A 12,729-nucleotide genomic window follows, 5' to 3' on the forward strand; every position below is an offset into this window, starting at 1 on the left:
TACTTTTAGGTGAACTTCCTGTGCTGCCCTTGCCGATTCGTAGTCTTCACTCAAACTCTTAAAGACTCCAGCAGTCATGTGACATCTCTATACGCAGAATAACATAAATCATATAAATTACACATTTTTTCTTTCGAAATTGATAAAAAATTTAAAAGAAATTGCAATTGTTTTTATTATGTTTACGGCATTCTTCCAAACAACTAATTTGGTAAATTGATGATTTAGAACCAACTTCGAGAAAATGCCTGTCAATATAATAAAACGGATCTCTCGGGGCTTTGATTTACAGACGAGTTCAATTTCGATCCCATTGTATAAAAAAGTTCTTTTATACTTTGGAAAATCTGAAGGATTCCAATTTATTACGGATTGTGTAGAAAGTTTCATTGCCATCGAAATTTCGACAAAATAATCCCAGAAAATCCTAATCTTTTTTTCTTTATTTAGTTCATTCGTACGTTTTTCTATCCATGCTATTTATTAAACAAAATAAAAATAAATGAATTTAGGTTAACATAAAGGAAAAAAATTCCTTGTTTTATGTTGCACAGACAGGTATTTGATATTTGATTTGGCACAGAAGAACGAACTTTCACAAATATTATTCTTTTATAAATAGCTGATTTCAAGTACTTTATAAAAGTTTATAGAGTTACGTCATTTCAATTTTTATAGTATAAACATTGAAATATATACAAAAGTGATAATATTTAATACGCATTTCATACTAGAACTATACCAGAACATGGGTAGTATGTTACTAATATAAGGTTATATTTTAACTGATCATAATAGACAGAAGCTAGGATCTTGCAGAAGTTTCTTTCGTCGCTTCTTTTATCAGCGCTAATGCTTTCTTTTCTTAGATTCTCACATTTGCAATAATAAAATGCCAATAGTATTCTTCGTAATGTGCCACGAAAAGGCGGCCGGTCAACCGTCATTAACATTCATCCTAAATAAGAAGCCACTGCAACATAATAAAATTCTTCCATTTCCACTTCCATAATTTAAACCAAAATTTAGTTAAAAATGTTTCATAAGCGTACAACAAGTAACAAGCTATCAAATAATTTGTTTCTAACATAATTTACTTTTGAATAAAGAAGACGAAACCCCAACAATTACCTATATCTAACAATATATAATTCATAAAACATAGCTACCTCAATGTGTTCATAAAAACGTTATAAGGTCATAACGTCTGTGCTGTGTGCATTATATATGTAGAGCATGATGCTTTTATACAAATTAAAAACAACACGAACATCGACTCTAGAAATTTATTAACCTAATTACTTCTATGAGTCAAAGAACGCCGGCTACATGTTTTAGCCATACAAAGCTTCGGTTTTTCTACATATAAAAATAAATTTGCAGAAATTTTGTATCATATATAACAAATAATCTTCGTCAATAGATCCACAAGAACAAATTGAACACCTTTGTTGCCTGAACATCCATTTTCTTATGATTATACGTAATTCTTTTATTTATGTATCAACTACGTCGTAAGAATTAATCAAAGAATGGCATCCTACTACAAACTATTACAGGTTTCAAACACGCCCTGCTAAGAGAAGAGCCGACAACTGTCTTTAATACAATAGTAAAGTAATTCATCTTCAAGCTTTATTATTACTTAAAACAATTTATAATGACGTCATTAACACACTAGCACTGTACAATCAACCACTGTAAGGTATAGACCTCCTTCAGAGATCGCCACGAATGTTGCTGTCTTGCTTTGCCCGCATCCCGTGACTTCCGGTGACCTTGACTATATCGTTGTCATTTTTTTATTTACACTGAAATACAATTTTTTATGTCTTTTTCTTCGAACTAATTAGAGATATTAGACAGTACTTTATTGTGATATTTTACACAGTCACATATGAAAGAGTTATTTTACGGAGCCTGTACTTTTTCGTCGAATTACTTTCGTGCCCACACATTTCTAATTTCAATTCTTTTAGACGCATTCTCAAAGCAAACTACCCATTCGACGCCTACGTTCATTGTTAAGTGTCGATTATGTTACATATATCACGTGGGTGGGATCGGTACAATCTAAAGATGGTCTTCTTTATATTATACCACCAGAAAAATTAACTGATACCATTTTTAGAACAGTCTCTAAGTAATAGACATAAGGCTCCACCCACTAACTTCCAATAGGACCAGACCCTATCTTTTCCTATGCCTAATTTGTTGATTACAATGTCTCCAAAGTTTCCAACGGTTAGATTACACTATATATCACAGCATACCAGACCTCATATATTGCGGTGGATTTTGTCTCCACCGTCTCTGACAATATGACTCTTTTAGGTGAGTTCATCGTGCTCAAACGCACTACACGACTCTCCAAGCTGATGAATTTGTAATGGATTTGTCAAGGTCACAAATTTCCTCTACGTTACCGAGAATGCACTAACGATACCATCCTCCTTTCCAATAGGACCAGTGGGAAGCGGACTGCAATCGATCCCGTAAAAAATCTCGAGCATAGCCTTCTTCATATACTGCATTAGAACGACTCCTCTCACTGGTTTGTCATAATAAGGTAAGGATGCGTTTACAATGTGATTTTTAGCTCTTGTCTTTATTGTCCCTGTTTACCCTAGGGTGTAACTTGTGAGTACAATGTCAATGTGAATAAGACGAAAAAATAGTTTAAATAAAAAAACATCACGAAAATTTCTACCTAACAGACTCAGAAGAGCATATACTTGGTAATCTTGACAGGTAGACACTCGTCAGGTGTTGTGTTATTGGCATTTACCGATTTCACGGGCTTGAGACAGAACGAAGAAACCGCTTATCATATACCTCATTTACGTAGGTTACCTCGTGGCACCCTCTATACCTTGACTCGGACCGTTATATCAATATTTGTTTGGTTTACTGGTAACAAAGCCTCTTCGATTATGTACCTCGGCGATGTTTAAATCTGACTAGTAATAGGTAAGATTATATTTCCTCTATTTATATAATTTTAATCATATTGTACCAACATCACTTCTCGATGTTACAAACAATTATTTACCAAACTTCTGATAATATTTAGGGGAAAAATATTTACGCATTTAGGTAAAGGATATATTAAAATAAACTGTAAAACAACAAAACGAATGCATGCGTTTATCGCGAAGTTATCTTCGTGAGAGAGAAAAGGACGGATATTGGAGAGTTGATACAAATATCAAATTCAATATTTTATTCTTATTATATACACATTTCTTATTGTTTATACATCGCAATAGAAATGGGTGTAACGATTTTTGACAGTAAATCTTAATTTTAGTATGACCTTTTTAATCCATTATTCTTAATTTAACTACAAAAAAAACAGTTTTCATATTACGCGAATTCATAAACCTCGTATAAGAACTGTTTATTAAAACGCGGGTATTTCCCAAGTTACATGTGTGAAATTTTTTGCACATTTCATATGCATTTGCGTAGAAATTTACAGATTGTGTTTATATAAAATTTATCGCTTTTTAAACTAATGTATGTAAATTAATAATATATAATTAAATGATAATTTTCTTAAAGGATAAAGATTGCCTAACTACTTTTTTAATTAGATTAGGGTATATAGATACATATTTTTTAAATTCTTTTTAATTGTTATTTTTTTTTTGGTAAACTAACGCATGTTCTGATTATCTGTCATTAAAATTACAATTAATACTCTATTGTTTTAATTGCTAATTTTTTTTTATATTATTCGATTTAAACGCATTTAAATGAGAGAAATTAAACATGAATCATTTGAACATATCGCGGAACGAATATACTGCGTTATAAGGGGGCCTACAGTACATTTGACGCCATTTTTAAAATCGCTCCATCTATTCCGATTACTGGTAAGATAAGATATTTTATGAACTCACACATATGGCACACAGTCCATATTAAAGCATTTAAATCGCTTTATTTTCGAGTTATATAAAACAACAAAAGTGAACCATATGTGTGACGTACACGTATGTAATGACTCCATTACACATGTGTTCAATGATATTATAATAAAATGTATTATGCGATTTTAATTATAATTACATAGATTTAGGTGGACAAACAACCTATTGGAAATTTCTGGGGTAGGCCTATGTGCAGCAGTGGACTTCCCACGGCTGATGTGATCATAAAGATGACGATACCAAAACGAAGTAGTAATTGAAATATGAAATGGACAGATAAAAAAAATCGATACAACTAAGAGTCTGCAGAACGTCAACTAGACGATCATAACTGTATAAGGAAGACATTTACACAAGACATGTAGTTGAATGGAGGGTAGTCTAATTAGACTGCGGAATTCCCCTCGATAACCAATCTACTTGGGCATAGAGTATATTTTTTCGTGTATTTTACTTTTTTATTTTTCTTCTGTAATGGGGTTACTCTGTTTGTTGTGTTCACATATTAAGGCGACTGAGTAGGAAGATGAAGTATGCCTCCTGCCAGAGATATTCATTCATGTTATTGTAACAACCTATAGTTAAACCAGCGTATCGTACTGAAATCTGTATGTTGTAATTCTTTATATAAAATTACTAAATTTGACATTTGCCGAAAAACAAATGGTCGCTGGGGTCTAAGATTCTGAAGTTGAGACCGCGGACGGGAAAGCGCAGCTTGGGACGTCCAGAAGAGTGCACAAAATAGTTTTTATTAAATTGCAAACAACATTTCAAATGAAAATATGTTTAAAATTAAAACACATATAGTATTTTAATTTATCATCATGTTCTTGTATTCAAGGAAACTAGGCCGAAAAATGTCACGTATTAGTCTTTTATATATATATATATATATATATATATATATATATATATATGTGTATTTGAAAAAAAACATATTTGACCACCCTAACTAAACATACGGCTTCTTTGCGATATTCTACAAACATTGTTTACCAAGAAATCCATTCCCCTTTTCCTTCCTGCGGAAATTACTTCCCTTCTCCAATAAAATTATTATTAATACTTTAGTTATAGAATACATATTGGTAGAAAAAAGAAACCGGAAATTAGCCGTGAAGACGGCTACCAATTTGTTTACTTTTTATGGGAGATCAGTGATAATGTCAAGTGCTGTCGAAATATAGGCGTTTTATCGTGTCGAAACAGAGCCAGAGCGGCACCGACCTCTGACTTACCGCTTCGGGCCAGCTCTTTGCCCCAGGCTGGGTATGTCAGTTCTTCTTAAGTTTATCGTAAGTGACCAAGCCACGGTTACTGCTCGAAGGAGTGAGATACATGTTAAAATCACACTGAATAAGTGGAGTACAGAACTCAAAACTTCTTCTACGAGTCCGGATCATGAATGAGGATATACGGAGATGAAATATAGTAAGAGGTATCGCCCAGCGGATTGGCAAGTGGCTGTGGGCAGAACGCAACGACAAATAGCCTCTGGGGCCTTAAGGTTTTGGAGTAGAGAACATAAACCGGCAAGTGCTGCATGCATGCTGTTTCCTACCAGTCTCAATAGAAATCTATGAGAGGACACCTATATCCAGCAGTGGAGGCTAAAATGATGTTATAAAAAACCTTCAGTAACATATAAATTATACATTACAAATAACTTGGAGAAATGTTTATCTGCCGGAGCTATCTGCAAGAATGTTACGACCTGTTATTATAGGATCTTCAAGACTATCACCATTTTTTTCATCAAAAGGTGCTAAACTGTACAAACAATTTAAATATCGCAGTAAAGAAATATAACGCTTAAAAATATCGCGTTATAAGGGGATGTGAAGCTGTGATATTGACTAACCATACCACATTGGATTAGATTAGATTAATGAAATTATATTAAAATAATTCTTTAGTGAAATTAGTATTTCTTTTATGTATATTGGTAATTTCTGTATAAAAAATATGGACTAAAATTATAAAAACATCAAAATAAGATCCTTATACAGAACAATTTGTGAATATCATATGTTTCAGTTTGCTCATAGCATATGTTAATATATGTTATTAATTATTTTATCTACCAAGCCTCTTTGGCCTTGTTGAAGGATAAGGGTTCCAATATTAATATTAAAAATATTATGATTATGACTGAAAACTATATCATAAAGTCTAAGGTTGTTAGCATTTTGTGTTAAAAGTTCACTGAACATCGGACATATTGTCAAAAATTAAAACACAATCCTAATATAAAACTTAAAATAAAGGGATGGATTTCTCTCATTTATTGTTTGTTATTGCTTAGGAAATAAATACATCAATTACAAACTTCTTTTTTTTTATTATATTGTAAACATTTCATTAAGTGGGTCACTGAAAGGAACCATTTCTACATGTTACTATTTGTTAAAGTATATACTTATTAGTAAAATCCTTCTCAAATAACATTTTTGTGAACTTTTAAAATGCTACATAAATATTATTCTTTACTTACTAATACATTCTATTCAATAAGAATTAAGTGTTCTGTAAGAAAATTAATTTCTTTAATACTAATCAAACAACATTACTATTTATTAGAAATAATTTAAAATATAGCATATAATGTTACTATTTTTACTCCCTTCGTAATATGGTACAATACAAGAATTTTGAAATAGATTAAAGTGGTTTTATAATAGTAGAATTGTATTGATGTTCTAAATGAAAAAAGTAAATGTAGTAATCCGAAAGGGCGATACTAAAGTTTCTTACAGAAAAATAACAAGACAATCTAACGACGTTACTAAATATTTATGGTAACAACAAAAATTAAATTTGCAGTGAAAATGGCAAATTTTAGATGGAATAGATTAAATAATACAAAATTAATGAAAAGAAAACTAGGTAATCTGCTTAACCATCTCCCCTTCGCTAATGTGTAGGGTGGTTCAATGCGCGATCGCGTGAACTATCCTGCCCGCATATGTCTAGTTATGAATCAATTCCAAAAGCCGGTTAAAAGCATAATCTTGAATTAAAATAGTAATATATGTTTATGAATTTAATTAATAAACTTCAAAAGAAAAGCACCAACCTCGGTGTCACCGTTAACCGCGGATAAACCAAAGAAACAGCTTAGGCCGGGGATAAATCCTTGCACAACCACTAAACTCAAATTCTATAAGAAGAAACTACACAAACACGGATAGTACACTAGTCAAAATGTAAAAAATTACAAAGAAATACTATCACGAATAGACGATGTTAAAATATAGGTTAAAATCAGTCATAAAATAGAAAAATTGTAACATTTCTCTATCTAAGTATCCGCACACAGCTGACACGACCTCCACTTGAAAAATCTTTATGAAACTAAAAAACATGTTAGAAGGCGCCACAAGCGAAATTGAATTTTGCGCAAGCGCTGTCAAAAAATGATTTCATTTATGAACATCAAATCTAACAAAGTTAGAAACATCGATTTTAATAATAAATTACATTGATTAATAAGTTTCATTAAAAAAATAATTATTTGATATAAACATCTTTCATCTTTTATTAATTTCCACTACATATTTAGTAAATAAAATGAAAACTAATAATAACTTCGTAAGTAATATCTTAGTTACAAGTAAACTCAGAGCAGATATTATAAAAATGTAATAAAAGAAGATATAATTTGGCAAGATATTAAATGTTTTATCTGTCATATCTTCGGTATAATCTATGTGTATTTTGACATTACTTTGATAAATTTTGAAACTTTTTAAGTATAATAAGTATTAAAAGTATTATTTTAAAATATGTTAGAATTAGCAAAATCTATTATTTTGGTGTTATCGGGGAAAGGAGGTGTCGGAAAGTCAACTGTTAGCACGCAGTTGGCGCTAACGCTTAAAGAAAAGGGTTTTAAAGTAAGATTTTAGATAACAATTACTTATTGCAATAAGTCCTGTATTCTATTTAAAGGACATGATTTATTTGGTTTTTTACATACGGTATAAAAATGTTTTCGTTAGAATTATATTTGAATTTATTTTTAATATCCTTGTATACAACCCGCCATTTGGTTTGGCTGAGTGGTATACATACATTTTTATTGGTTATCGGTGTAAAAGCTTTAAAGGGTATGTTCATCTCATTTGTCAACAAAAATTTTGTTACCTATGTTTGTTAATGGGTGTTAAACATTTAAATCCCTGGAATATATTATGTTTTTTTTTATTAATTCTAATTTGTGTCGCTAGTGTTTTTTAACAATATTTTTTTTTCGCTTAAACTAAACGCAGACAGTTGGGAGAGGATTGCCGCTATTTGATACGATCTTTCTTTTCCCAGCTGCGAGGCACAACAGCGTTTTATATTTTTTTTGTTTTTAGCACAATTTTCTCTTATGGGTAAATACAGCTAAAATTTATACATATTAACAAAACAATTTGGAATACTCAATTATATATTAGTTGCTACATTATTTTATTTAACCCAAGCGCTACAGACCATTAAATGCCTTGAGATTTATAACAATATGCCGGGCCAACTTATCAAATGATTCTACTTTAGATTTTTTCTTAAGAAGGTTCTGTAAGTTGAACGGAGGTATATTAAGTTTTTCACATAAGGTCACATGGTTACGTCTTTTGGATGCAAATTGGGAGCAGTGTCTGAGTAAGTGATCAAAAGTCTGTACTGTGGAGTTGTCACATGGGTAATATATAATATAATCGATTATTTTAAAACAGTGCAGCTACTGCTTGCAATACCCATGCCTGCTTAGTAGTTGTGTGAGATGGAAAGATGTCTGATGAGTTTTCGCAGTTTGTTTATGTCCGTGAGTTTCGAAAGGAATCCTATGGTATGTCAACCCTAAGCCGAGCTCTCATACCTAGCCTGCCTAATGCGGCTGTGTTCAGTGCGGATTGCGCTCATCATGAAACTCATTGGGAAGTAGACATAAGCCGGTGTAGAATGCATTGCGGCAGCACTCTTTGCTGCCAAGTTGCCTTCCTCGTTACCAACGACGCCTGTGTGGCTTTTGACCCAGGTAAAGTGTAATGTAGCTGACGTGCATGTCTGTATCAGAGTGTGAATTTGTGTGAAGATGGGGTGGGTGTTGCTTCTATTCTGCATTGCGGTGATGGCCGATTGTGAGTCCGTGTGAATAATTGTGTATGGGTTCGGGTATGTTGAACTGGCCCACAAGCAGGCTTTCATAATGGCAAGAAGCTCGGTTTGAGCGACCGAGCAAAGCAAGTGAAGTCTGTATTTTTTGGAAGATTTGGCAGCCTTCAAGGAAAGCAACGAATGCTGCTCCCGTGGAGGAGTCCTCCAGCTTGCTCCCATCAGTGTATATATTCAAAGCATGGAGATAGGGTGGAGTGTAATTACGATCTCTAGAGGGGGAAAGGACAGGAATGGATACTCTGGTAGCGGGGTGCAATAATTTGTGTGGTGGTGTAGGGCATTCTAGAGTTATATCACGAGGTAAAAGATGAGAGACGCCAGTAAGTTTTGTGAGTTCCAGTGCCTGCACCTCCTGAACTTTGAGGTCGAGTGGGGTAAGTTCTGCAAGTGCTAGAGCGGCTGTGGTGGATATGGTCTTGAACGCCCGTGTGATCCTGATGGCAAAGCCTAGTTGCATACTTAACAATCGCCTTATTATTCTTTTTTTAAGAGCTGCTTGCCCCCAGAATATGTTATGTTAAAGTAAATTTTGAAGCTAATTAATTGATAGGAAAGGAGCTGTGTTACACCTTTTCAAACTTTTACCTCTATAACTAATGACTGTGTATTGGCAATACAAAAAAAATAAGGATATTTAAAGTAAAATCCCAATTAACTCATTAAATCTCTCATCATTTTTAAAGATAAATTAGGAAATGTGAAGATTAAGGCGAATAGGTGAAATACAATACAGATTTACATGATTTGCTTTTTTTTAGTTCTTTACCAGTTTATTACAAGTTGGTCAAGTTATAGATTAGTTTTATAATTTTTTTCAGGTTGGTTTACTTGATGTAGATCTCTGCGGACCCAGTGTGCCACATATATTAAACATTGAATCAGAGAGTATCCATCAAGGTGCAGAGGGCTGGGTACCCGTTTACTTAGATAAAGAACAAAAACTCGGTGTTATGTCAATTGGATTTCTTTTGAAATCTCGCAATGATGCTGTAGTTTGGAGGGGACCTAAGAAAACAGCAATGATCAAACAGTTCCTTGAAGATGTCTGTTGGCAGGATTTAGATTTCTTAGTAATTGATACTCCTCCAGGTTTGGGATTCCGTTACATAATTTATATCATTGTATCTCAACTCATAATAATGGAAATTAATTTTTATATACACATTTGAACTTTTAATATCTCATTAAAGTTTTTTATTGTTAATATTTCAGGTACATCAGATGAGCATATAACAGTAATGGAAAATCTACGCACAGTGTCACACTGCTCAGCCATACTGGTCACCACACCCCAGGAAGTTTCCATTGAGGATGTCCGGAAAGAGATAACATTCTGTAACAAAACTGGGATACCTATTCTTGGGATAATTGAGAATATGAGTGGGTAAGTTTATTTCTACATTAAATACTTGGAGATATAGTGAAGGGTTTCATACTGTCAATCATCATCATCATATCTGCCATTGCTTACTTTTAATTGTCTAATAATTCTGTGTGCATGGCTATTTAGGGACTTACCATCTCTTTAACAGGGGACTTGGATCCCAATAGTGGAAACAACAAATCTTATTATATAATCTCTTACAGGTTTCAATGTCCAACATGCAATGAATGCACTAACATATTTTCAAGTGGCGGTGGTAAGTCACTAGCAGAAATAGCTAAAGTCAAGTTCCTAGGATGCATACCAATTGACCCTCGGGTGGGTAAACTCGCCGGTCAAGGTCTGGCAGCAGTAAATGAACTCCCAGACTCAGACACCAGCAAAGTTTTTAATCATCTTGTTACAGTTTTGGCTGAATTAATACAAAATGGCTCTTGAAACTTTGATATTAATAATGTATAGGTGTTGACTAGTAGGTGGATGTATAACATAGCATAATGTTAGTATTTTAAGTGTTGCAATATTGTATAAGAAAAGGTAGTTCATGAGCAAATGTTTAAAATCACAAAATGTTTATAATTTACAGTAAATCTTTTCCTTTGTTTTAAATTGTATTTAATTTTAGAATGGACTGATAACAATCATGATATTTTTAATAAATCGAGATGTTTTACCATATAATGTTGCCATTATTTAGTCCAAAAAAAACTTTTTCCATAGATAGAAATAGTCTCACATTTTGGTTAGTCATTTCCAAACATTTCCCAAAGTTAAAAGTACATAAAGTTTTAGGATATGCATTAAATCATCCAATGAATGTTTGATTGAATTTTTTTTAACATTGTTATTAACAATCCTATATTTGGAAGTATATACCATACCATTTTGCTGTGTGATTTTAATGGAAGGCAATTTTGTATGATAAAATTCCTTCCGAGACCTTCTGCAAATGAAGAGATCTTAAATATAAAGTTTGTTTTTTTAATTTATATGTTTGTACTTCATTGAAGCCATTTCCATATATTTTACATTAAATAATATACATGCATCGGTTGTTGAATTCGGATTTTATGCTGTTAAACCTGAAAATTATAAAGGGCATAAAATCTGTGTAATACAAGTGAACAATGCTGATTGGCATAATTGCATTGTAAAATCATAAATTATTGACAGTTGGTAATTGTAGTGTATATAATTTTTTCCTAAATATGTCATTGTTAAAAAGTAAATATTAAGATTGCATAAATATGTGTTTATAAATAAAGACACATTGATAGCAAAAATAAGAACAAAGGTTCAAGCCAAGAGAGAGCTGTCGCAAGCTTTCTTGATTAAAAATTATGGGTATAATATATTTATAAAGAAAAATCGACCAAGATCTGATGTATGAATTTAATTATACATAGAGCAAATGTTACTAATAAATCACAATTGTTGCATTCAAAGTTTAGTTGAAAATAAATTTATTAGGTCACAATATCGGATAAAATAGGAAATATCTAGGAATGAAAAAACTTTTTCACATAGAACATTTATTTTACTTATGGTATACTAAAATATGCACTTAAAACTCGAAACATCGATATAAATTTGGTAAATGTCTTTGATACAGAAAAATATTTATTTAAAATTTTCATTTATATCAATAATTAAAGTACGATTTACATATAAATTGTCTTTTATGAAAAAGTTTTCTTATACAAAAAGGTATGGACTATTTATCAATGACTTTTTTTTTTAATACACAGTTCTAAAAATATAGTTATGAAAAACATTAATTGGCTTTAAACTTGCAATCTATTATAAATACATTAACTACAACATTTCATATAGATGAGACAATTCCTTGAAAACTTCTTTCTTGGTTTTACATTATATTTTAAAAAAATAATTATAACTGCCAGAGATAATAATCAAATTGAGATTCACATTAAGCCAATTCATAATTGTAATATTTAAAAGTTTAATTTATTTAATAAATACATAATAATATCATCATATTCTTAGATTACTATTCAGGCTCGGAGCCCTGAGCCGGCCAGAAACCGCACTGTCACGCTTTTGATAATATAGTTAAAAAAATTTCATGTATACATTATAATATCAATCATGTAAATGACTCAACAAAGCAAGTTCCACACATTTTGATTAACTAAAAACTCTTGTTTATAACTTTATTTCAACAATCAAAATAAAATATAAGAATAAACCTCTACACAATTCCTATGAAAACGATAAAAATGC

At 31.9% G+C, this 12,729-nt stretch overlaps 1 protein-coding gene across 1 annotated transcript; it reads left to right on the plus strand.

The window, feature by feature from the left end:
• Positions 1-7,679: 7,679 nt before the first annotated feature.
• Nubp2 (NUBP iron-sulfur cluster assembly factor 2) lies at positions 7,680-11,143 on the plus strand. The gene is made up of 4 exons (XM_068775808.1): positions 7,680-7,834; positions 9,920-10,190; positions 10,314-10,485; positions 10,689-11,143. Exons 1-4 carry the CDS (start codon positions 7,724-7,726, stop codon positions 10,921-10,923), a joined length of 789 nt encoding a protein of 262 aa, XP_068631909.1. The 5' UTR covers positions 7,680-7,723; the 3' UTR covers positions 10,924-11,143.
• Positions 11,144-12,729: the final 1,586 nt, after the last annotated feature.

This window comes from Battus philenor, unplaced genomic scaffold, assembly GCF_028537555.1.
Source record: "Battus philenor isolate CCGP_79_NKW_IND1 unplaced genomic scaffold, ilBatPhil1.0.hap1 SCAF_9, whole genome shotgun sequence".
Classification (NCBI taxonomy): domain Eukaryota; kingdom Metazoa; phylum Arthropoda; class Insecta; order Lepidoptera; family Papilionidae; genus Battus; species Battus philenor.

Excerpts from the sequence above, each read along its gene's own strand:
- Nubp2 (XM_068775808.1), top strand. The coding sequence starts at position 7,724 with ATGTTAGAATTAGCAAAATCTATTATTTTGGTGTTATCGGGGAAAGGA. Across the intron at positions 7,835-9,919 it reads TTAAAGAAAAGGGTTTTAAA|GTTGGTTTACTTGATGTAGA; the intron begins GTAAGATTTTAG and ends AATTTTTTTCAG. Across the intron at positions 10,191-10,313 it reads AGTAATTGATACTCCTCCAG|GTACATCAGATGAGCATATA; the intron begins GTTTGGGATTCC and ends TTAATATTTCAG.